Source organism: Zalophus californianus, chromosome 5 (genome assembly GCF_009762305.2).
Source record: "Zalophus californianus isolate mZalCal1 chromosome 5, mZalCal1.pri.v2, whole genome shotgun sequence".
NCBI lineage: Eukaryota > Metazoa > Chordata > Mammalia > Carnivora > Otariidae > Zalophus > Zalophus californianus.
In genome coordinates this window covers 89,367,687-89,393,978 of record NC_045599.1, presented here as the reverse complement: position 1 = coordinate 89,393,978, position 26,292 = coordinate 89,367,687, and the positions used below count along the sequence as shown (strand labels likewise).

General features: G+C 37.6%; 1 protein-coding gene across 9 annotated transcripts in view; it reads right to left on the bottom strand.

Moving 5' to 3' along the window:
* UIMC1 (ubiquitin interaction motif containing 1) overlaps window positions 1-26,292 on the bottom strand; it is a 112,212-nt gene that overhangs the window by 77,765 nt on the left and 8,155 nt on the right. For 8 of the 9 annotated variants that reach the window (XM_027606668.2, XM_027606669.2, XM_027606673.1 and 5 more), the window contains exon 2: window positions 16,442-16,596. In XM_027606668.2, coding sequence (XP_027462469.1) covers window positions 16,442-16,588 — 147 coding nt within the window. In that variant the 5' untranslated portion in view covers window positions 16,589-16,596. Of the gene's footprint in view, window positions 1-16,441; window positions 16,597-26,292 lie in introns of those variants that run through there. The other variant, XM_027606671.1, reaches the window with a different exon arrangement.

Here is a 26,292-nt window from a genome sequence, read left to right as displayed (position 1 = left end):
TATTATCTGTCACATGGACACTCATGTAAAAATTGGCCATCTGCATAATACCAGTAAGCATGCGCTCAAGGTCAGAGAAAGCTTGATTCAAGAATTAAAAAATGAGTTAACTATGGGAGCGCCTGGATGGCACAGTCAGCTAAGCATCTGACTCTTGGTTTCAGCTCAGGTCATCCTCTCAGGGTTGTGAGATCAAGCCCCATGTCAGGCTCTGCACTCAGCGTGGAGTCTGCTTAAGACTGTCTCTCCCTCTCTCTATGCCCCTGCCCCCACCACTCTCTGTTTCTTTCTCTCTCAAATAAATAAATAAATCTTTTTAAAAAATGAGTAGGTTTAAAGTCAGTGTGTATTCATCTATTTTAAATCAGTACTTAAAAAGAAACAGAACTAGGGAAAACTATGTAACATAATTATCAGGGAAAGGGCTAATTTTCTTTATATATAAAGAGCTCTTACAAATCAATAAAAAAGACCAATATTAACCTCCTCCCATAAGCAAAGGGCATGATAAGATACCCCATAGGGAAAAATACACAAGGGGCTCATAAGTATATGGAAAGATGCTCAATGTAAATCAAAATAGTTATATACTTTTTTAAACCTGTATTAATAGTAAAAATAATATGTTTTACAAAACATTTTATGTGGAGAAACACTCATACCACTGACAGGATAAAATGGATACAAGATGTTTAGAGGGCAAATTGGCAATAACCTCTGAAATCATTAATGTACATAATCTTTGTCCAGCAATACACTTCTAGGAATTAATTCTACAGATACACACAAGCACAAAGATGTGTGCACAATAATGCTCAGAGTAGAATGTTTTGTCATTATAAAACCTGAATCAATGCTACTGAAAATATGATCTACAGATGAGTGGAAATTAGCACACCGCTTGTTACTGCTCTAACAAAATAAACATAGAGGGGTGCCTGGGTGGCTCAATCAGCTAAGTGTCTGCCTTAGGCTCAGGTCATGATGCCGGGGTCCTGGGATTCAGCCCCGCATCAGGCTCCCTGCTCCGTGGGGAGCCAGCTTCTTCCTCTCCCTTTGCCACTCCCCCCAGCTGCACTCTCTCTTTTTCTCTCAAATAAAAATCTTAAAAAAAAAAAATAAAATAAACATAGAAACTGAGAACAAGCATTTAGAAACTTTTACAGCAATTTGACATTACCACAACATCCAAGCACATAGATGTGCTTTTACCACTTCCATGGTAAAAACCGCAGACTAGTCACCTGCAGAAGGATCAGCCATTACAAGTTGAAAATATTATAAATCAAAGATGCATTTAATACACCTAATATACCAAACATCATAGTTTAGCCTAACTTACCTTAAACAAGTTCAGAACACTTACAATGGTCTACAGTTGGGCAAAATCATCTAATGCAAGCCCTTTTTTTATAATAAAGTATTGACTATCCCATGTACTTTACTGAATACTGTACTGAAAGTGAAAAACAGAATGTGTGTATGGGTAAAGAATGGTTATAAATGGACCGGTTGTTTACCATCGTGCTTGTGTGGCTGACTGGAAACTATGGCTCACTGTCACTGCCCAGTATCACAAAAGAGCATCATACCATGTACTGCTATCCCATAAAAAGATCAAAATTCAAAATTCAAAGTTCAGTTTCTACTGAATGTGTATCACTTCACACCATCATCAACTCAAAAAATCGTAAGTCTAGCCATCAAAACTCAGGGACTGTCTTACATAAAACTGTCGAGAAATTAGGAGAATACTGCAAAGCTGTTTGGAAATGCTGGGTGAGTATGAGGCAAAGAAGGTAGGTCGAGTACCATATTCAATGACAACATAGCTCAACATATTCAAGAAACAGATCATGATGTGGAAGAACAATAGTAAAACAAAGCCAACAACATTCTTTTTATTGCAGCTTCATAAATGCACAGATATTGGCAACACGGAAATTATTTTAAGAAACGTGTGATTAACTGGATGATACAAATATTTTTTGTTAATGTTAATTAACTAAATGTTAACTAAATTTTTAACTGTACAAAAACATGAAGGATTAAACTTTAAGTTTCATGTAGCCAGAAGTAACTATGGGAAAAGCATCCTAGATTTAAGAAGCTTGTGCCACAGTTTTAATCAGTGCACAGTTTCTATTACTGAAAAAAATGTCAGCCAAACTAAATACCATGCATAGTAGAAATTGTAAGTTATATAAAGCTAGGCAAATGCATTCAAGAATATTCTCCTTAATGAAGGGGAGTAAGTCGGAGGGGGAGATGAACCATTAGAGACGATGGACTCTGAAAAACAAGCTGAGGGTTCTAGAGGGGAGGGGGGTGGGGGGATGGGTTAGCCTGGTGATAGGTATTAAAGAGGGCACATTCTGCGTGGAGCACTGGGTGTTATGCACAAACAATGAATCATGGAACACTACATCAAAAACTAATGATGTATGGTGATTAACATAACAATAAAAATTATTTTAAAAAAGAATATTCTCTTTATTATGTGAAATGTAAATGTATCATAAATAACTGTTATTACTTGCTATAACAGGGCTTATTAAAGGGGAAAGTTCTGTGGAGAACTCCAAACTATAAAATGAATGCTTAATGTTTCTAGAACTTTTTAGGACACAGTAGATAAAGTAAAAAGCAAGACTTATTTTTCTGGTATCTTCAGTATTTTCAATGAACTTATGCTTCCATGCAAGGAAAGAATTTCTATGACAAGTAAGATCAAAGGACAGAAATGAAAGTTAGATTATTGGAAGAACAGAGATTCTACAGATTGTGATATGTTCTATAATTTTATAATAAACATCGGTAAAATAGGTGGTAAGCTTGATATTTCACATCTGCAAAACATTATCATCCAAAACCTTACAAATTTAATAGACTTTTTGAATTTTATGTTACTTCAAAAAAGATCAAATTCATGGATCTGAATTCCATTTCTTTCATCAAAAGATAACTGAAATGTAATTATGGAAGCACCCCAAGTGGCCATCAATAGATGAATGGATAAAAAGGATGTGGTATATATAAACACCGGAATATTACTCAACCATAAAAAAGATGAAATCTTGCCATTTGCAACAACATGGACAGATCTAGAGAGTAAAATACTAAGTGAAATACGTCAGTCAGAGAAAGACAAATACCATACAGTTTCACTCATATGTGGAATTTAAGAAACAAAACAAAGAAAAAAGAGACACACCCAAAAATAGACTCTTAACTATAGAAAACTAATGTTTACCAGAGGGAGTGGATGAAGGGATGGGTGAAATAGGTAAAGGAAATTAAGAGTACACGTATCATGATGAGCACTGAGTAATGTATCAAACTGCTAAATCACTATATTGTATACCTGAAACTAACATAATACTATATGTTAACTAAACTGAATTTAAAAATAATAATAATAAGGTAACATTTCATTATAACTTTTCAGAAAAAAATTGCTGGAACAGAGGATCAAAGATGATTTTTGAAATAATAGCATTTTCAAGCCCATTTGAAAATTAAAAATACTACAATCTTACTGAAACTGCTTTAAAATTCTTCTTCCCTTCCTTAACATAAAACTGATTTCTTCACACTGAATTTATCTTTTTAAAAACATAGGCTTGGGGCACCTAGGTGGCTCAGTCGTTAAGCCTTTGGCTCAGGTCATGATCCCAGGGTCCTGGGATTGAGCCCCTCATCGGGCTCCCTGCTCGGGGGGGAAGACTGCTTCTCCCTTTCCCACTCCCCTTGCTTGTGTTTGTGCTCTCACTATCTCTCTCTCTGTCACATAAATAAAATCTTTAAAAAATAATAAAAATAAAAATGAAATAAAATAAAAACATAGGCTTTAGATACACAATATTCCCTGTGACACTAGCATCATCATCAACCCAAACTAGAATAGTAAGTTGTTAAGCCATAAGAAAGCTCATTTGTCAAAATAAGAACTTTAAATATTGATATAAACAGTGTTCATTGAAAGGATGTATATAGATGTTTAAATACAGAGTTCACTATTTCACACATAACTTTGTTTAGTTACAATTGTGGAAAGAAAAATTTATCAGTAAAATAGACATTCTCTATATTAAATTGCTTATAAACACAATTCCAAGGAACATGTACTATTTTTGGTTTTTTTTCTGTTTTCCTGTTACATTTGTTCTGATATTTACTGAAATGAAATCTTATGTTTGTTGTACATAACAATGAAAGATATAGGCTTATATTTTGTATTTTTAAATTTCATTTTCTAGTAATCCTTTTTTTTGTATTTTAAAATGTATCAGTCTGTGACAGACTGGAAATTTTTTTAAAGGTTTATTTATTTATCGAGAGAGAGAAAGAGAGGGGTGCCTGGGCTCAGTTGTTAAGTGTCTGCCTTTGGCTCAGGTCATGATCCCAGGGTTCTGGGATCAAGCCCCACATCAGGCTCCCTGCTCAGCAGGAAGCCTGCTTCCCCTTCTACCTCTCCCCCTGCTGTGTTCCGTCTCTCAGTTTGTCTCGGTCAAATAAATAAAATCTTTTAAAAAAAATTTTAAAAAGAGAGAGAGGAGTAGGGGGAGGGGCAGAGGGAGAGAGAGAGAGAGAATCTCAAGCAGACTCCCCACTGAGCACAGAGCGCAACACAGGGCTCAATCTCACCACCCTGAGATCATGACCTGAGCTGAAATCCAGAGTTGGACACCCAACCAACTGAGCCACCCAGGCATCCCAACAGACTGGAAATTTTAAGAAGCAGCTAGTCTTACATCACAGATTATGTGAAGTGCATGGACTTAAATGATCATGAATAATGACACAGTAAAATATATTATGGTCCATTCAGAATACCATGCTTCCACCTAAAGAATGACTTTTGGGGCACCTGAGTAGTCCAGTCAGTTAAGCAGCTGATTCTTTTTTTTTTTTTAAGATTTTATTTTATTTTATTTTATTTGAGAGAGAGAGCACAAGTGAGAGACCAGAAGCAGGAGCAGCAGAGGGAGAGGGAGAAGCAGGAACTGACTCTTGATGTCAGCTCAGTTCATGATCTCAGGGTCATGAGATCAAGCCCGGCAACAGGCTCTGTGCTGAGAAAGGAACATGCTTAAGACTCTCTCCTTCTCCTCTGCCTCTCCCCACCCTCACAGGCATTCTCTCAAAAAAAAAAAAAAGGACTTAAAAAAAAGCCTTTCATGTATAAATATTCATATAAAAATATTTATAAGATAAGTGATTAAAGTAAATCAACATGCAAAATAGTAAGGCTAAGACATTTCCATATTTTCTATACAACCCCTCCAAAAAGAGATAAATAAAACAAAATTGTATGTAACCTGCATTTTCAGCATACCTCCAAATTTCAAATTACTTGCAAGCAAGAAATAAACATCAATTTTGAACAGGCAAAATCACCCCAAGAAAGAGAGTCCCATCCTAATATTAATAGGGAATATCCACTAAATTTATATCAATCCCAAGGAGACATCATTCACAGAGGAGAAGAGAAAAAGTAGGTAAACAGAGAAGAGACACCCTGTGGTCACTGAGTAGTGAAAGAAAAGAAAAACTGGGTAAATTAACAGTTCTATAGAATAAAGAGAATCAAAAACACCAACCATACCTTGCCTCAAAATTTAATTAGGGTACTGAAGAGAGTAAAAAAAAAATATTCAACACAATATAAAATGAAATATAGAAAGGAATAAAAATGATCTGAAAGTGGCTGAAATAGAATACAGGCAAAGATGATCCAATAAATGTATAACTGGGAACTCTGAAGAAGAAAACAAAACAGTAAAACAAACTAACATTAAAACTATAATCAAAGGGGCGCCTGGGTGGCTCAGTCGGTTAAGGTTAAGCATCCAACTCTTGATTTTGGCTCAGGTCATGATCTCAAGGTCATGATACAGAGCCCCACTCCATATGGGGCTCCACACTCAGCATGTACTATGCTTGTCCCTCTCCCTCCCTTTCTGCCCCTCCCCTTGCTCAGGCTCTCATTCTCACTCTCTCTCTCTAAAATAAGTAAGTAAATAAAATCTTTAATTTAAAAAAAACTATAATCAAAGGAAAGTTTACCCAAAAAAAAGACCTGAATCTATATACTGAAAGTACCCACCATTTATCTGGGAATATGGACCCTGAACAATTATTTTTCAGATCTATACTATTAAACCTATTGCACCTTAAAGATAAAGAACAGTCTTAAACCATTCAGACTAACAAAAAGACCTAATCACTTACAGAAAAAGGAAAATTAGACTTTTCCAATGTAACATACTAAAGCAAAAACAAACAAACAAACAAAAGCCACAAAAGCAGCATTTTAAAGAAACTTGTTGCGGGGGGGGGAGAATTTTAAGCAAGAATTTTGGACCCCATCAAGCCCATCAAGGAGTCTTTCAGATATCAAAACAACAGAAAAACAGTGTCAAATGTGTAAGAACTCAGGAAATACTGCTTACAAGGTCTTCCTGATGATTCTAATAAATCATACGCACCATTAAACTAAAAAATGATTAGAAAAACTTTGGCAAAAGAACTGATAGTGAATATTTAGTATTTCTAATTTTAGACCTAAGACTAAAACAAAAGTAGAGATGAGAATGTAAGAAAAACATAAATACATATTGTAATAATGTAGAAATTATGCAACTAAAAAATGAGAAGAGATAGAACTAGAAAGTAGAGCAAATTCACTATTACTACTGGGCTGTAAGCGAAAGTCAAAGGATACCATTTACAATTGCAAAACAGATTATGAAACGCTATAAATAAGAAAAAGAGAAAGAAATTATAAAAGGCACTAATATAAAGTTAATGTCTAGAACAACAAAAAAATACTTTCTAAGTACAAAAGATATGCCAAAACAAAGAGCCAAAAAAGCAAAAAATATAAAAATAGATACATAGTGAATATAAGATCTAACAAGATGCAACTCAAGGTTATTATACAGAAGACTCAACTATAATAAAGTGATCCAGAATGGCTGAAAATGAAAGATCTAAAAGATAATGGTAAAAGCCTAAATTTGAATCTCTCCACAAATCCTCCAGAAAAACCACAAGACTACAAAGATGAGGGAAAAATGCCATCCATGACCAATGTCTTCAGCATGAGACAGGACAAACCATAAATTTCATATAACCAGCAAGCAATAAACAAACAAAAAAAAAACAACAAATTCCAAGGGAATTCCCACTGCTGCTGCAAGTCTGTGGGTACACAGAACAGAGGAAGGGGACACTTAAGAGCCTCGATGAAAAAGAGAGCAAAAAAGTTAAAGCACAGACAAAATCACCCTGAAGATTTAGAAAGTCCAACACTAAGGCTAAACACTAAGCACAGGTCCAAGATGTGGTACTTCACATAATTAGCTACAATAAAGTGCTTAGAAGTGAGAGGAGCCAAAAGTGGCAACCATAGAGTTGCGGTGTTACTAGAAGAGAGGGAGATAAACACAAGAAGTCGTGCCCTTCAGGTTCATAGAAGGAAAGGAAGAACGGAGAAGCAAAAATGAAGGCTCCTAAATAGAAAACAAAATGAAACAAAAAAAACCCAGACATGTCCATCTATCCTCCCCACCCTGACAGCCCACTAACATGAACAGTATCATCCATAAAAGAAACTATACTTCACTAAAGAGACAAAAGGAGAGCTTTTAAACTAGGACATATACTCAGTAAGAAATTCCAAACTAAGCAACTGTAAACAAAGAGGCAAATAAAAACATTTCAGCTATGAACATTATCCCATCCCCAAACACCACCATAGAAAAGAAAATCAATGCAACATTCCAACAGATTACAAAGAAGCATCCAGAGATTAAGAAAAACTTAGAATCAGAAACTAAAAACTTAAGCCACAGGGACCCCTGGGTGGCTCAGTCAGTTAAGCGTCTGCCTTCAGCTCAGGTCATGATCCCAGGGTCCTGAGATCGAGTCCCGCATCGGGCTCCCGCTCATCAGGGAGCCTGCTTCTCCCTCACCTGCCACTCCCCCTACTTGTGCTCTCGCCTCTCTCACCCTCTGACAAATAAATAAAATCTTTAAAAAAATAAAAATAAAAAATAACTTAAGCCATAAACAGACAAAAAAAAGAACAAATGAAATCAAAGTTGGTAAAACTCAGGAAAGAAACTGAAGACAGACAAAAACATCTCAAAAAAGAAAAATGAATTACTACGTCTCCAAAGGAAAACAGATTCAAGTAATAATTTCATGATGGTCACCGGAGAAATGTAAGATAGTAATTGAGAGAATGAAAAAAATAACTTACAGGCTATATTGTTTGGAGAAAAGAACAAAATGCAAATAGGCACACTATATTTCACATAAAAAAAAGCAGAACTAAGAAAACATGTGTTGGTTTAATTTTCTTTTAAAGCAACATCAACAAGAATAAACAAGAAATAAAACTGATTATCAACAGAGATGAGGGATGTGGAACAGGCAGTAGAGGACAGGGAAGCAATATAATTTAAGTATACCTTTCTCTACAGATTTGACTTCTTGACTTTTTCAATAGAGTCAACATTCTACATAAGCAAAAATTAAATTAACAAGAATGGGGAGAAAACTAAAAATCAATGCAAAAAAAATCTGAAAGTAATTTTTTTTGAAAGATAGTAAATATTAAAGTATCTCAATAACCTTATTAAATATTAGTGGTTCTAACCACACCAATTTAAGAAAAAAAGAGATGTCAGTTTGTATAAAAATAGACCAAACTGTGTGCTGTAACACAAAACCCAATCAAAATATAAAGACATACATTAAAACATCAACATATGATGCTAGGAAAACTGCATATCCACATGGAAATGAAGAAAGCTGGACCCCTATTTTATATGATATACAAAAGCTAACACAAAGTGGATCGAAGATCAAAATGTAAAAGCTACAATTTTAAAACTCTCAGAAGAAAACATAGGGGGGGAAAGCCTTATGACACTGCATTTGGAAATGATTTCTTGGATATGACACCAAAAGCACAAGCAACAGAAGAAAAAATAGATAAATTGGACTATAACAAAATTTAAAACTACTGTGCATCAAGGACACTATTAACAGTAAAAAAGCAACCTGCAGAATGGGAGAAAATATGTGCAAATCATGTATCTGATGAGGGGTTAATACCCATAATATATAAGGAAATCCTACAACTGGGTGCCTGGGTGGCTCAGTCAGTTAAGCATCTGCCTTCGGCTCAGGTCATGATCCCAGGGTCTTGAGATCAAGCCCAGTGTCAGGCTCCCTACTCAGGAGGGAGTCTGCTTGTCCCTCTGTCTCTGCCCCTCCCCCTCTTCCTCCACCTACTCATGCTCATGCGTGCATATGCTCTCTCTCTCAAATAAATAAATCTTTTAAAAAAAGAACTCCTACAACTAACCAACAACGTGTCCATATCTAATGCCACTGTGCACCTATAAATGGTTAGAATGGTAAATTTTATGTTATGTATGTAAGACCATGCATACATGCATGCACATATACACATAAGTCCATCTCCATACCACATATAAAAATTAGCTCAAAATGGATCAAAGACTTAATGTAAAAGCAAAAACTACAAAATACTTAAAAGATCAATCATCATGACTGCATCGGACAAGAGAGTCTTCAATAAGACATCAAAACTACAAAAAACAAAGCAAAAGAAATAAACTGGACTTCATCAAACTTTAAAACTTTTGTTCATCAAAGAATACCATCAACAGAATGAAAAAGACAACACAAAGAATGGGAAAAAAATGTGCAAATTACATAATGATAAGGAGTTAACAAGCACGATAGAAAAAGAACACTTACCATCCAACAACAAAGAGACCTGCAATTAATAAATGGGCAAAGAACTTAGGACACTTTTCCAAAGGTGATATACAAATGTCAAACAAGCACATAAAAAGATGATCCAGATCACTAGACATTAGGAAAATGCAAATCAAAACCACGATGAAATACCACTGTATACTCAATAGGATGGTTATAATAACTTCTTTTAAAGATTTTATTTTTGGGGTGCCTGGGTTGCTCAGTTGTTAAGCGTCTGCCTTTGGCTCAGGTCATGGTCCTGGGGTCCTGGGATGGAGCCCCGTGGTGGGTTCCCTGCTCTGCAGGGAGCCTGCTTCTCCCTCTCCCTCTGCCTGCCACTCCCCCTGTGGGTCAAATAAATAAATAATCTTTAAAAACCAAAAGAAAAGAAATGCAAAGGAACTAGAATAGCCAAAAAACTCTAACAAAGATCAAAGAGGACTGACAATACTTGGTTTCAAAAAGTTAATAGTAATCAAAGCAGCATGACAGACTGACTTAAGATAGACAAAAAGATCCGTGGAATAAGGTCTAAAAGTAAATTCACATATATAAACATGACTGGTTTTTAACATAGGTGCAATGGTAAAGTGAAGAAAGAACAGCCTTTCCCACGTATGGTGCTCAAAAAATTGAGTATGATGCAGGAAAAAAACGAACATGGAGTTACACTACATTATATATAAAAATTAACTCAAAATAGATCATAGTTCTAAATGTAACACCTAACATGATAAAATTTCTAAAATAAATCATAAGAGACAATCTTTGTGAACTTGAGTTAAGCAGTTTCTAACATACACCACCAAAAACATAATCCATAAAAGAACAAATTGACAAATAGGCATCATTACAATTAATAACATCTGGTATTCAAAATATTAATAGAATGAGAAGACAAGCCATTAACTTGGAGAAAATATTTGAAAAGCATATATCTAATAAAGGACTTGTAGCTAGAACATATAAAGAAGTCTCAAAACTCAACAACCAAGCCCATTCAAAAACAGATAAAAGATCTGAATATTTTAGGGGCGCGTGGGTGGCTCAGTCGTTAAGCGTCTGCCTTTGGCTCAGGTCATGGTCCCAGGGTCCTGGGATCAAGCCTCACATCGGGCTCCCTGCTCAGTGGAAAGCATGCTTCTCCCTCTCTCACTCCCCCTGCTTGTGTTCCCTCTCTTGCTGTGTCTCTCCCTGTCAAGTAAATAAATAAAATCTTAAAAAAAATAAAATAAAATATAAAAAATAAAAAAATAAAAAAAGATCTGAATACTTCACAAAATTACATTTACAGATGGCGAATAGGCACGTGAAAAGATGCACAAACAAAAATGTTTGCCTAAGTTAGGGCAAAGACTCTTGGAACAAATGGAAAGACCGGAAGTCTCAACAGATAAAAAGAAGCTATAAAAAAGAAAGCTATAAATGGAGATTTTATAATTAATACACTAACCAAAATAAAACATCCACTGAAGGGGCTCAAGAGCTGAATGGAGAGGTGCCTGGCTGGCTCAGTCAGAGGAGCATGCAACTCTTGATCTCAGGGTCTTAAGTCTGAACTGAGGGGGGTAGAGATTACTTAAAAATAAGATCTTTAAAAAAAAATACATATGGGCGCCTGGGTGTCTCAGTCATTAAGCGTCTGCCTTCAGCTCAGGTCATGATCCCAGGGTCCTGGGATCGAGCCCCACGTCAGGTTCCCTGCTCAGCAGGAAGCCTGCTTCTCCCTCTCCCACTCCCCCAGCTTGTGTTCTCCCTCTCTGGCTGTGTCTCTCTGTCAAATAAATAAATAAAATCTTTTAAATAAATAGATAGCTAAATGGAGATGACAGACCAAAGAATCCTAGAACTTGAGGCTACAAATCATGCAATCTAAACAACAGAGAGAAAAAAAAGACTAAAAAATAATAAACAGAGCAGTGCCTGGGTGGCTCAGTCAGTTAAGTGTCTGCCTTTGGCTCGTCATGATCCCAAGGCTCTGGGATGGAGCCCCACATAGGGTTCCCTGCTCAGTGGGGAGTGTGGTTCTCCCTCTGCCCCTCTCCCCTGCTTGTGTGCCCTCTCTCTCTCAAGTAAATAAAATCTTTAAAAATAATAATAGTAAAAATAAATTAATTAAAAAGTAAAAAAATAATAATAAACAGAGTCTCAGGAACCCACAGGACAATATCAGAAACTATAAAATTTGTGTTATCTGAGCCCCTGAAAAAAAGGAGAAAGGATATGGAGTAGAAAACATACTTGAAGAAATAATGGCTGAATCTAGCAAAAAGAAATAAATTCAAAGAAATCCACATCCAGACACACCATAATCAAGGTGATGAACAAAAGTCTTGAAAGCAACCAGAATAAAACAGCATACTACATAAAGAAGAATGATCCAGGGACTCAGAATTTCTTATCAAAAACTATGGAAGCCAGAAAGCAGAACATTCTGAAAAGTGAAAAATGAAAAGAACTGGCAACGTACAATTCTATAAACAACAAAAACATCCCTCAGGAATAACAGTGAAATAAAAACATTCTCAGCTGTAGGAAACAAAGACAATTTGTCATCAACAGACTTGCTCTAAAAGAAATGCTAAAGGAAGTTCTTCATGGTTCTTTATAAGATCAATAAAGCAAATAAACTTCCAACCAAATTGACAAAGAAAAAGAAAAATATCGGAATGAAGGAGGGTAACCATTTCAGACACTAAAACATGAAAGGATAATACGGGAATATTACAAAAACTCCATGCACATAAATTCAACAACTGAGAAACAGATAAATTCTTGAAACACAACCAAAGTTTACTCAAGAAAAAACAGATGACCTGAATTGTCCCTATATCCAATAAAGAACTTGAATAGTTTAAAACCTCAAAACCTGTATGCATTTTTTAAAAATTTTATTACATTACGTTAGTCACCATACATTACATCATTAGTTTTTGACGTAGTGTTCCATGATTCATTGTTTGAGTATAACACCCAGTGCTCCATTCAGTACGTGCCCTCCTCACCGGGCTAACCCATCCCCCCACTCCCCTCCCCTCTAAAACCCTGTTTGTTTCTCAGAGTCCAGAGTCTCTCATGGTTCGTCTCCCCCTCCAATTTCCCCCCCTTCATTTTTCCCTTCCTACTATCTTTTTTGTTTTTTTTAACACATAATGTATTATTTGTTTCAGAGGTACAGGTCTGTGATTCATCAGTCTTACACAATTCACACCATATTTTGTGCATTTTTTAAAAAGATTTTTTGTTTTAGAAGGCATTGTAAAAATACCAACACACTAAACTTTAAGTATTTATTAAAAACTAATTTGTAGCCCAGTTTTGTGAGCAAGTTCTAGTAAGCTTAAAGAATCTTAAAGATAATTCCTTTACTATATAGATCGTGGCAGGACAATAAAAGGTGAAAATTTTCCTCCCATTTGATAGCTTAAACCTGATTCTAAAACCTAATGAAGACAGTACAAAAAAAGACAACTATACAAAACCAATGCCACTAGGAATACAGATGCAAAACTCCTAAATAATATATTGAGAAAACAAATACAATATTATGTTAATGTAATACATCACGAACAAGTAAGATTTACTCCAGATTGCAAAGATGTGCCAAAATGAGAAAATATATTAATACATAATATTAACTGATTAAAGGAGAAAAATATATCATCATCCTGTTTGATAATGAAAAGGCATCTGATTAAATATCCATTCCTAAAAATACTGTTATATAAGCAAAGAATATTTCTGTAACATAATAAGGAACAGAAATACGAAACAAAGAGCAAAATATCTGAACAGTTTACAATTAATCTCAAGTCAAGACAAAGATGTGCTCAATCACTGAAATCAACCAACATTCTGGAAGCTACAGTTAATGTAATGAAATAAACAACAAAGAAAGGTATAAACACTAGAAAGGAGGAGGAGCAAGATGGCGGAGGAGTAGGGAGACCTAAATTCCCTCTGGTCCCAGGAATTCAGCTAGATAGGCATCAAACCATTCTGAACACCTACGAACTCAACAGGAGATCAAAGAAAACAATAGCAGCAACTCTGAACAGAAAAGCGACCACTTTCTGGAAGGTAGGACGTGCGGAGAAGTGAGTCGGAGGCGATATTCAGGGAAGATAGATGGCGGGGGAGGGGGCCTCCGCCTGCTGCTACCAGCAAGTGATAGAGCCGCGGAGCACAAAATCGGAACTTCTAGAAGTCGGCTCCACTGAGGGACGTCGCTCCAGTGGCTAAGGGGGGGGGGCCACCCTCGCGGAACAGTGTGGTCTCAGGACCCTCGGGGTCACAGAAAGACCGGGGATGCCTGAGTGCGGCAGAGCTCCCAGGTATCGGCGCGGGGAAGCCAGCTGCAGAGACAGAGCCGAGGCGTGGGCTCTCAGCTCAGGGTTGCCATAAACCATGATCCGCAGCACAGTAGGGCCACTGCTCCTCCAGCAGGGACCCAACAAGTGGCAGATCCGGGGAGACTCCCCTTCCTCCCCTGGGAGGAGCCGCGGGGGAAGCACACAGCAGGGATCTGCTGGGTTTGGAGACTCCACACGGGATGGTGAGCCAGAAACAGAAACAATCGGTCACAGGCCGAGTGAGCACCGAGTGCAGCGAAGACTGGAGAGATGGGAGTGACTGCTTTTCTCTGGGGGCACACTGAAGAGTGGTAATGAGCTAGATCTATATATGTTGTTATAAAAAGATCTGCAAGAAATAAGTGAAAAAGCAAAACAGCATATGTAGCATGATTTCTTTTCTGTAAAAGATTTTATTGATGGTATGTGCATAAAAAATTGGGGGGGAGAACACAGAAGAAATTATTGCCTTTTATTAAATGTACACTGACCGAGGTGTATACCTTCATTATATATCTTTCTATACTAGCTTGTTTTCAAGCAGTTTTAAACTGTTTTTATTTTGTTTTAACATGTATGTATGTAACAATTTAATGAATCTGTGTGTTTGTGTATAACTATTTTATTTTTGTAAATATTAAGACAGGTTATTCAAGTGGTAGAACCGATGAACTGTTCCGTTTTCTTTATACTTTTATAGCTTTCTTTAAAAAGAACTATTTAGACAAAATGCTAATTAAAAACTAAACTATAAGGACACTCAAAAAAATAAATACCCAATAGAGATATAAAAAAATGTTCAATTTTCCTAATTAAAAATATACAACATTTTGATTATCAAATTTGGGGGGAAAATGTGGTAATAGTTTTGGCAAGAAACAAGGCAACTACTGCACTACTGATAAGAATATAAGAACAGACTGTGAAGGTTCTCATGGAGTATACCACATTAATATTCTAAACTTGCCTTGTAAAGATTAGACAATCAAAGATTTTTAAGTAAGTACAACAATCTAAAATCTGGGGTACCTGAGTGGCTCAGTCGTTAAGTGTCTGCCTTCGGCTCATGTCATGATCCCGGTGTCCTGGGATCGAGCCCCGCATCGGGCTCCCTGCTCTGCGGGAAGCCTGCTTCTCTCTCTCCCACTCCCCCTGCTTGTGCTCCCTCTGTCACTGTCTCTCTGTCAAATAAATAAAATCTTAAAAAAAAAAAAAAAATCTAAAATCTGAATTCTTGGAGCATCTGGGTAGAGTTCAGTCAGTTAGGCGTCTGTCTTCGGCTCTGGTCATGATCCTGGGGTCCTGTGATCAAGACCTGTGGGATCAAGCCAAGCCCCACGTCAGGCTCCCTGCTCAGCAGGAAACCTGCCTCTCTTTCTGCCCCTCCCTCCTGCTCTGCTCTCTCTTGCTCTCTCACTCTCTTGCTCTCAAATAAATAAAATCTTTAAAAAAAATAAAATAAAATATCTGAATTCTTAAAAAATAGAATCTGAATTCTTAAAAAAAAGTTTAGAGTAAACTAAGTGAAATAAGAGAAAAAAATTTGGTAGAGAAAAAAACAAAGGCAGACAAGCAAGTTCAGAGTCTGTTACCAGACTCAAATAACAGATGATCAGAAAAGAAATGGAAGAGGAAGAATAGATCTGAGTGTCATCTAAGAGGTAAACACTAAAGGATGTAGTGAAAGGGGGCACCTGGGTGGTGCAGTCAGTTACGCATTTGACTCTTGATTTTAGCTCAGGTCATGATTTCAGGGTTGTGGGATTGAGTCCTGTGTCAGGCTCTACACTGGGTATGGATTCTCTCCCTCCCTCTACTTCTGCCCCTTTCCCTGCTTGTGCATGCACACGCTCTCTCTCTCTCTCAATAAATAAAATCTTTAAAAAAAAAAAAAAAGAAAGGATGTGGTGAATGATTAGCTATAAAGCGTGAGAAAGAGGAATGAGTTGGGGCACCTGGGTGGCTCAGTCAGTGAAGAGTCTGCCTTCAGCTTAGGTCATGATGTCAGAGTCCTGGGATCGAGCCCCACATTGGGCTCCCTGCTCAGTGGGGAGTCTGCTTCTCCCTCTCCCTCTGCCTCTTACCCAGCTCATGCTTTCTCTTGCTCTCTCTCAAATAAATAAATAAATAAATAAATAAATAAATAAATAAATAAATAAATAAATAAATATTTTTTAAAAAAATGCATGCTCTGGCAAGTTGGCATTAAGGTATAGTTGCAAAACAAACCAGTCATGGAGAAGGTATAGTTTGAGACCTAGAACTCCACTTTTCAGAATACTGACCTCTCCATCACTATCAGATATCACAATGAATGCATCTTCAAGTCTACGTTTCCTCTTCAGATTGACAGAACTGGCAGTTTCTGCATCTTTCTTCTCCAGGTTCTGAGCTTCAGAAGCTTCTTTAACTTTTTTCTTTCTCCGTGGCATTCTTTTGTCTGAAACACAGGGTAAGTAATTTACTCAAAGTGTTAAGTTTTCCAGATGCTATTTGTTTTTTGTGGTTTTTTTAAAGATTTTATTTGACACAGAGGGAGAGCTAATGAGAGAGAGAGAGAGTACAAGCAGGGGCAGCAGGCAGAGGCAGAGGGAGAAGCAGGCTCCCCGCTGAGCAAGAAGACTGATGTGGGGCTCGATCCCAGTACTCTGGGACCATGACCTGAGCCAAAGGCAGACACTTAACCAACTGAGCCACCCAGGCACCCCTCCAGATGCTATTTGTAACTCAGTCATGTAACAGAAAAAGGTTTCCATCTAAAAGAAATAAAATGACTTCTGAACATGTCCAATATTCACTAAAATTTCAATTTTTCTATTTAAAAAACTATATCTGGATCGATCTCATCTCTGTAGGGACATTTCAATAGAAATAACACAACAATTTATCCTAGTTCCTTAAACATTCACTTAGATACTGGTTCTCTTTTTCAAGATTTATTTACTTGAGAGAGAGAGAGTGCACACATGCAATCACACGTTGAAGTGGGGGAAGGGGCAAAGGGAGAGAATCTTCAAGTGGACTCCCCACTGAGCACAGAGCCCAACATGGGGCTCAAATCTCATGACCCATGAGAGCATAACCTGAGCTGAAACCAAGAGCCAGACACTCAACTGACTGAGCCACTCAGGCGCTCCAGATAATTGGCTCTCCTGACTACATATTATAATTTACATAAAAAAGAATTCTTTTTCAACAGTGATGCCTCAGCTTGATAAAGGACATAAAAAAAAAAAAAACCACGGTTAATATCATACTTAAAGGTAAAAGACTGAATGTTTTCTCCTTAAGACAGGAACAAGACAGGATAAACATTATCTTGGAGGTTCTAGGCAGGTCAGTTATGCAAAAAGAAATAAAAGACATCCAAATTGGGAAGGAAGAAGTAAAACTATTATCATTTACAGATGACATGATCTTGTGTTTAAAAAACACTAAAAGTGGGCGCCTGGGTGGCTCAGTTGGTTAAGTCCAACTCTTGATTTCGGCTGGGGTCTCGGTCTCAGGGTCCTGGGATCAAGCCCTGCACTGGGCTCCACACTCAGCGGGGAGTCAGCTTGGGGATTCTCTCTCCTTCTGCCCCTCCCCCTGCTGGTGTTCTTTCTCGCTCTCTAAGATAAATTCATAAATCTTTAAAAAAAACAGAGCGCCTGGGCCAGGTGGCTCAGTCGTTAAGCGTCTGCCTTCAGCTCAAGTCATGATCCCAGGGTCCTGGGATTGAGCCCCGCATCGGGCTCCCTGCTCTGCGGGAAGCCTGCTTCTCCCTCTCCCTCTGCCCCTGCTTGTGTTCCCTCTCTCACTGTGCCTCTCTCTGTCAGATGAATAAATAAAATCTTTAAAAAAAAAATCTTTAAAAAAACAAAAACAAAAAAATAAAAATAAAAAACACGAAGAACTCCACTAAAAAACTATAACTAATGAAGAAGTTCAAAAAGACTGCAGCATGCAGTCAATATACAAAAAATCAATTGTACTGTTATTCACTAGCAATAAACGATCCAAAAAGAAAATTTTTAAAAATTCCATTTCTGGGGCGCCTGGGTGTCTCAGTCGTTGGGTGTCTGCCTTCGGCTCAGGTCATGATCCTGGAGTCCTGGGATCGAGCCCCACCCACATCCAGCTCCCTGCTCCGCAGGGAGCCTGCTTCTCCCTCTCCCACCTCCCCCCGCTTGTGTTCCCTCTCTCACTGTGTCTGTCAAATAAATAAAATCTTTAAAAAAAAAAAAAATTCCATTTCTAGGGGTGTCTGGCTAGCTCAGTCAGTAGAGCATGTGACTCTTGATCTCAGGGTCTTGAGTTCAAGCCCCACATTGGGTGTAGAGATTACTTAAAAAATAAAATCTTTAGGGGTACCTGGGTGGCTCAGTCAGTTAAGCATCTGATATTTGATTTCGGCTCAGGTCATGATCTCAGGGTCATTAGATCAAGCTCCGTGTCAGGCTCTGCACTGGGTGTGAAGCCTGCTTAAGATTCTCTCTCTCCCTCTCTCTCTCTGCCCACCCCCCCCCCACTCACACACACACTCACACACTCACACACACACACACACACACACACTGTCCCTCTCTCTCAAAAATAAAATAAAATAAAATCTTTAAAAAATAAGAAAAAACAAAATTCAATTTCTAATAGCATCAAAAATAATAAAATTCTTAGAAATAAATCTAACAAAATAAGTGCAAGACTTGCAAATGAAAACTCAGAAGTATTGTTGAAGGAAGGGTCCAGTTCAAGGTGACAATGGAAGATCCTGAATTAACCTCTTCCTCCTATGGACACACCAAATCTACAAATATATATGGAACAAATTCTAAAATAAACCTAAAACCTGGCAGAGCAACCCATTCACAAATGAAAGTGGAACCACATTAAAGAAAGTAGGTAAGGTTAAGAGACAATCTCATAAACCCCACCCCAGGCACAACAAACCACAATGGGGAGGGAACTCAACCCAGGAGCTTCTCCCTGAGGAGAGACAGTTTGAACCCCGTATCTGGCACATCTTTTAAGACTTACACCTGAGGGGGGAAAAAAAAAAAAAAAGACTTACACCTGAGAGATAAGCCCCCTAAACATCTAGCTTTGGAAGCCAACAGAGCTTGCATCCATTAAGACTTCCAAAACTAAAGGAATTGAAAAGCCATTCTCGAAAAGCTGACATGCAAATTCATGCACCCCAGAGCTCAGCACAAAGGTAGCCAAGTGAAAAGCACCCAGACTTTCTGTGAAAAAGGCTTATTTCCTTATCTTAAAGCATCAGCCTGAGAGACAGGCATCTAATTCAATATACATAGGTGCCTACTGAAGTATTCCAAAGACAGGGGCCAGCAGGCACCATCTCTGCATCTCCATCTGCCTCACTCAAGTTTGCCAGTATCTCCCAGAAAGGAGTTTGTACCTTTGTATGATACTCCAATTTTTACAGCTGCTCCCCAGGGGATACTCCCAGATCACCTGCCTCTGGGGGCCACCAGGGCTTATGCTGACAGTCCTGCAGGACTTTGTATATTTGTATACATTAAAAGCTACAGCCTGAGAGTCTGGCTTCCAATCAGCCTTAATCTAGGTGGTGACTGAGTTCCTCCCCTTTGGGACACTCACAGTTCTTGGCATACCTTCAAGTACTGGGAGCCACTAAAAATATAGTACGCTGCTTGGATAACCACAAAGGTTTGAGAGACAGCTAAATGTTAAAGCAAGGTTGAAAGATAAGGTTCCTCTCCTACATAAGGCCACTCTCAAAACTCAGAGAGTTGCTGGGGTTTTTTTTCTTAATTATTTTAATGTAAATCAATTAATTAACATATAATGTATTATTTGTTTCAGGAGTACAGGTCTGTGATTCATCAGTCTTATCTAATACCCAGTGCTCATTAAAACACATAACCTCCCCAATGTCCATCACCCACTTACCCCAGCCCTCCAACCCCCCTCCCCTCCAGCAACCCTCGGTTTGTTTCCTAAATTAAGAGTCTCTTATGGTTTGTCTCCCTCTCTGATTTTGTCTTATTTTTCCCTCCTTCCCCTATGATCCTCTGCTTTGTTTCTTAAATTCCACAAATGAGTGAAACCATATAATTATCTTTCTCTGATTGACTTATTTCGCTTAGCATAATACCCTCCAGTTCCATCCACGTCATTGCAAATGGCAAGATTTCATTTTTTTTCACGGCTCCAAGAGTTGCTGTCTTATCTAATGCACAGAATCAATATGGAGAGTAAAGAAAATGAAAAAACAAAACAAAACAGAGGAATATGTTCCAAACGAAAAGAATTAGCTAAAAGTTCAGAAAAACACCTTAACAAAAGAGAGGTAAGTGATTTACCTAACAAAGGAGTTCAAAATAATGGTCATACATCCAAATGGCCAACAGACACATGAAAATGTGCTCAACATCACTCAGCATCAGGGAAATACAAATCAAAACCACAATGAGATACCACCTCACACCAGTCTGAATGGCTAAAATTAACAAGTCAGCAAACAAACAGATGCTGGCGAGGATGCAGAAAAAGGGGAACCCTCCTACACTGTTGGTGGGAATGCAAGCTGATACAGCCACTCTGGAAAACAGCATGGAGGTTCTGCAAAATAGAGCTCCCTATGACCCAGCAATTGCACTACTGGGTATTTACCCCAGTAAAGATACAAATGTAGTGATCTGAAGGGGCACCTGCACCCCAATGTTCATAGCAGCAATGTCCACAATAGTCAAACTATGGAAAAAACCCAGATGTCCACTGACAGATGAATGAATAAAGAAAATGTGGTGTATATATACACAATGGGATAGTACACAGCCAACAAAAAATGAAATCTTGCCATTTGTAACGACGTGGATGGAACTACAGGGTATTATGCTAGGCGAAATAAGTCAATCAGAGAAAGTATCATATGATCTCACTGATATGTGGAATTTAAGAAACAAGACAGAGGATCATGGGAGAAGAGAGGGAAAAAAATGAAACGAGACAAACCATAAGACACTTAACCTCAGGAAACAAACTGAGGGTTGCTGGAGGGAAGGGGCATAGGGGGATGGGGTGGCTGGCTGATGGACTTTGGGGAGGGTATGTGTTGTGGTGAGCATGGTGTATTGTGTAAACTGATGAATCACAGACCTGTACCCCTGAAACAAATAATACACTATAAAAAAAAAAAAACCTCTAAACAAAACACACACACACACGAAAGAAATAAATATTTGGTATTCACTCCTGAAAAAAATAAACAAATAATGGTCATAAAATTGTTCCCTGAGTTCAGAAGCATGGATAAACAAAGTAAAAATTTTAATTAAAAAATAAAAAATATAAAAAAGTATCAATAGTTTTACTGAAAATGTACTGAAGAATACAATAACTGAACTGAAAAATACAATAGAGGACTTCAACATCAGAATAGATGAAGAAGAAAGGATCACTGCACTTGAAGACAGATTAGTGGAACTCAATTAGAGCAGCAAAAGAAAAAAGATGAAAAATGAGTGGACACATTAAAGAACTTATAGGACAATATCAAGCAGACCAACATTCATATTACAGAAACAAAAAGGGCAGGAAAATTACTGAAGAAATAATGGATAAAAACTTCCCTAACCTGGGGAAAGAAACAGACATCCAGATCCAGGAAGCCCAGAGAGTTCTAAAAAAGATAAACCCAAAGGAATCCACACCAAGACACATTATAATTAAAGTGTCAAAAGTTACAGACAAGGAAAAAATCTTAAAAGTAGGAAAGAAAATGAACATGTTACTGTGACTACCATAATTTGTTAAGGGACACACAAGATAAAAAGATGTAAATTGTGGGGGTGCCTGGGTGACTCAGTCATTGGGCATCTGCCTTCAGGTCAGGTCATGATCCCAGGATCCTGGGATCGAGCCCTGCATTGGGCTCCCTACTCAGCGGGAAGCCTGCTTCTCCCTCTCCCACTCCCCCTGCTTGTGTTCCCTCTCTCACTGTGTCTCACTCTGTCAAATAAATAAATAAAATCTTAAAAAAAAAAAGATGTAAACTGTGACATCAAAAACATGTTGGGGGCGCCTGGGTGGCACAGTCAATTGAGCATCCAACTCTTGGTTCAGCTCAGGTCATGATCTCGGGGCAGTGGGATCAAGCTCTGCATCCAACTCCACACTCAGCAGAGTCTGAGATTCTCTCTCCCTCTCCCTCTGCCCCTCCCCCACTAAAATAAATAATAAATAAATCTTTTTCTTAAAAAATGACATTGTAGGGAGAGTAAAAACGTAGAGCTTTAGAATAAGCTCAAACTTAAGTTGCCCAGCAATTTAAAATAGACTGTTATACATTGTTTTAGGTAAGCCTCATGACAATCACAAAGCAAAAATCTATAGTAGATACATAAAAAATAAAGGAATCTAAGTATACCACAAGAGAAAATCATAAAATCACAAAGACAGCAAGAAAAGAAGAAACAGAGGAATTACAAAGCAGCCAGAAAACAACTAACATAATGGCACACACACACAAAAGGCAGTAAGTACATAGCTACCAATAATTACTTTAAATGTCAACGGGCTAAATTCTCTAATCCAAAGACTCAGAGTGGCTGAATGGATTAAAAAAAGTATCAAAACACATGAAACATATCAAACACAACACTCTCTCCAGGTGTCCTTATCTGCTTTACATAGTAAATCTAAGAAAATTAAGGCCTAAACTTTTGGCTGAAATTACAACATTCTAGAATAAGAAAAATATGAAGTCAATTTATCACAAACATATAAAGCCTATTTTTGTAGGTATATCTGCTTTATCATAATATCATCTAAGACAAAAATACATATTTATTTTTCAAAACTGTTATTCTGTTCTTCCTTCACTTACCCATTTATTTCTTCTCTCCTCCTACATGAAAATTAGGATCATTTACAAAGACTGCAACTTTATTTTTTCTTAAAGATTTATTTATTTGCGAGGTGCCTGGGTGGCTCAGTCGGTTAAGCATCTGCCTTCGGCTCAGGTCATGATCCCAGGATCCTGGGATCAAGCCCTGCATCTGGCTCCCTGCACAATGGGGAGTCTGCTTCTCCCTCTGCCTCTCCTCCTGCTTGTGCTCTCTCTCTCTCTGTCAAATAAATGAATAAAATCTTAAAAAAAAAAAAAAGATTTATTTGAGAGAGTGCACACGCACCTTGTGCTTGTGCAAGTAGGGGGAGGGACAGAGGGAAAGAGAGAGAATCTCAAGCAGATTCCCCACTGAGCACAAAACCCGACTTGGGGTCCAATCCCACAAGCCCAAAATCATGACCTGAGCTGAAATCAAGAGTCAGACGCTTAACCAACTAAGCCACCCAGGCGCCCCTTGCAACTTTAGAATTAGTATGGAAACTAAGCTTTTGTTCAACAGGAACATGACACTGTGTTGTACAAAGGCAATACAAATGAAATCTAATGAAAAGACTGATTTTTGGCTGCCTAAATGAATTGGCTATTTAAATAAAATATAACACATTAAACGGCTAAGAAAGAATGGAAGGCAAAAAGATGTAAGACTATTTTCATCATAGTTTATGTATTCAATCCCATTGCTGTGAAGAAGATATCTGTAATTATATAACACAAACAATATATGCCATAGTAATCCACAAAAAGATGGGGCCTGGGTCAGCTAGGTTGGGTAAATTGGGAAAGGCTTTGTTGGAGGTGGTCTTTGAGCAGGATGCTGAAGAATTATATTGTGTTTTAATGATGGTTACTATCTTATTTCCTTAGGAAACTCTAAAGTTACAGAGGCAGAAACTGTTTCTTATTCACATGTGAATCCCAGTATTAGCTTTCAATAAATGGTTACTGAATAAATGATTAAATACTTTAATGATCAAATAAGTGTATGAATAAACAAATTGGATTTGGAAAGGCACAGAGGATGGGAAAAAGACAAATACAGTGTGCCTGTTATTCAGGGATCTGAAGTATATTCAGAAAGAAGCTAAATGTCCCTGTCAAAATTAAAAAGAAGTAGAAACAAACAGGCTTAGGGGCAACTCTGGTAGAGTGGTAAAGTTACAATTAACCTCTACAGAGTCTCTTAAATTTCTCATCTCAATGGATTCTGTATTTTTAATTTGGAAAAGATGTCTAATATAAATTATTGAAAAAGCTTTTTTAATGAGGTGTCAAAATATTTTCTGAACCCAATAAAAAAATAAAGCGAGGGGCACCTAGGTGGCTTAGTCAGTTAAGCATCTGCCTTTGGCTCAGGTCATGATCCCAAGGTTCTGGGATTGAGCCCCATATTGGGATTCCTTCTTGTCCCTTTCCCTCTGCCCCTCCCCACCCCCGGCTCATGTTCTCTTTCTCTCACTCAAATAAACAAAATCTTTTTAAAAAAAATAACAGAGTGAAGGTGAATTCCATCAACTTCATGATTAAAATTATAAACACAAACCATTTTTTTATTTTGTCTCTACGACAATAAAAGCCAATACCAGAGCTCTGTTTACTGAATAGCATAGCTGTGATCAAGAAAAATCTAACTATAACTACCTAACTCCAAAATTCTAAATCTATCCCTTTTAATTCTATTTCAAACACATCTGCTCCTTCTGCTGCCCTTAACCATGTAGCCTACCCACCTTTCTCATCTCTAATTCTTTACTACATGTGAAGAGAGTTACTAATTCTCCAGCATTAGCAGTAAATATAGTTGAGAACAATGACTTAATCTCATGAACCCAAGGAGATTAAATTTCCAAAGGAAAAAAACTGACGTTGAATTTTGCAATGATTTCTTAGTATGACACTAAAAGAACAGACAACAACAAAAATAAACAACTGACTGTGTCAAAATTTTCAATTAAGTGAAAAAGCAACCCACAAAATGGGGGAAAATCTGCAAACTGTTTATCTGATAAGCAGTTAATATCAAGACTATATAAAGAACTCCTACAACTGAATAACAAAAAACAACCCATTAAAAAAATGGGCAAAGGATGTGGATAGACATTTCTTCAAAGAAGATACTCAAATGGCCAATAAGCACAAGAAAAGATGCTCAACATCACTAATCACTAGGAAACTGCAAATCAAAACCATAAGATACCACCTCACACTCAGGATGGCTACTATCCAGAAAACAGAAAATAGCAAGTGTTGGAGAGGATGTGGAGAACCTGGAACCCTTATGCGCTGCTAGAAGAATGGAAAATGGTGCAGCTGTTATGGGAATTAGTATGGCAGTTCCTCAAAATATCAAAAATGGAATTTGCATATGATCCAGCAATTCCCCTTCCAGATATACACACAAAAGAAGCGAAAGCAGGGATTCAAACATATTTGTACACCCATATTCACAGCAGCATTATTCACAATAGCCAAGGAGTGGAAGCAACTTAAATGTCCACTGACAGACACAAAATATGATATATACATACAGGGGAATATTATTCAGCCTTAAAAAAAGAAGACAACTCTGACATATGCTTCAACATGGATCAACTTTGGGGCACCTGAGTAGCTCAGTAGGTTAAGCATCTGCCTTCAGTTCAGATCATGATCCCAGGATGCTGGGATCAAGCCCCACATTGGGCTCCCTGCTGGAAGGGGAGCCTGCTTCTCCCTCTCCCTCTGCCTGCCACTGCCCCTGCTTGTGCATGCATGCACTCTCTGTCAAATAAATAAAATCTTTTAAAAAATGGATTAGCTTTGAAGACATTATGCTAAGTGAAATAAGTTAGACACAAATGGACAAAGTAGTCAGATTCATAGAACAGAAAGCAGAATGGTGGTTGCCACAGGCTGGGGGAAAGGAAGGATGTGTAGTTATTGTTTAATGGGTAAAGTTTCGGTTTAGGAAGATGAAAAACGTTCTGGAAATGGATGGTGCTGATGGTTGAATGACAATGTGAATGTACTTAATACCAACAAACAGTACACTTAAAATGGTTAAAATGATGTTTTGAGTATATTTTGATAAAATTTTATATATTTGGTAAATTATGTACACTTTGCTACAATTAAAAAAAAGAAAAACAGCAAAAGCATATGCAGTTGACCTTTGAACAACATGGGTTTGAACTGTGCAGGTCCACTTATATGTGGGTTTTTTTACACTACAGTACCATAAATGCATTTTTTTTAAGATTTATTTATTTGAGAGAGAGAGCATGT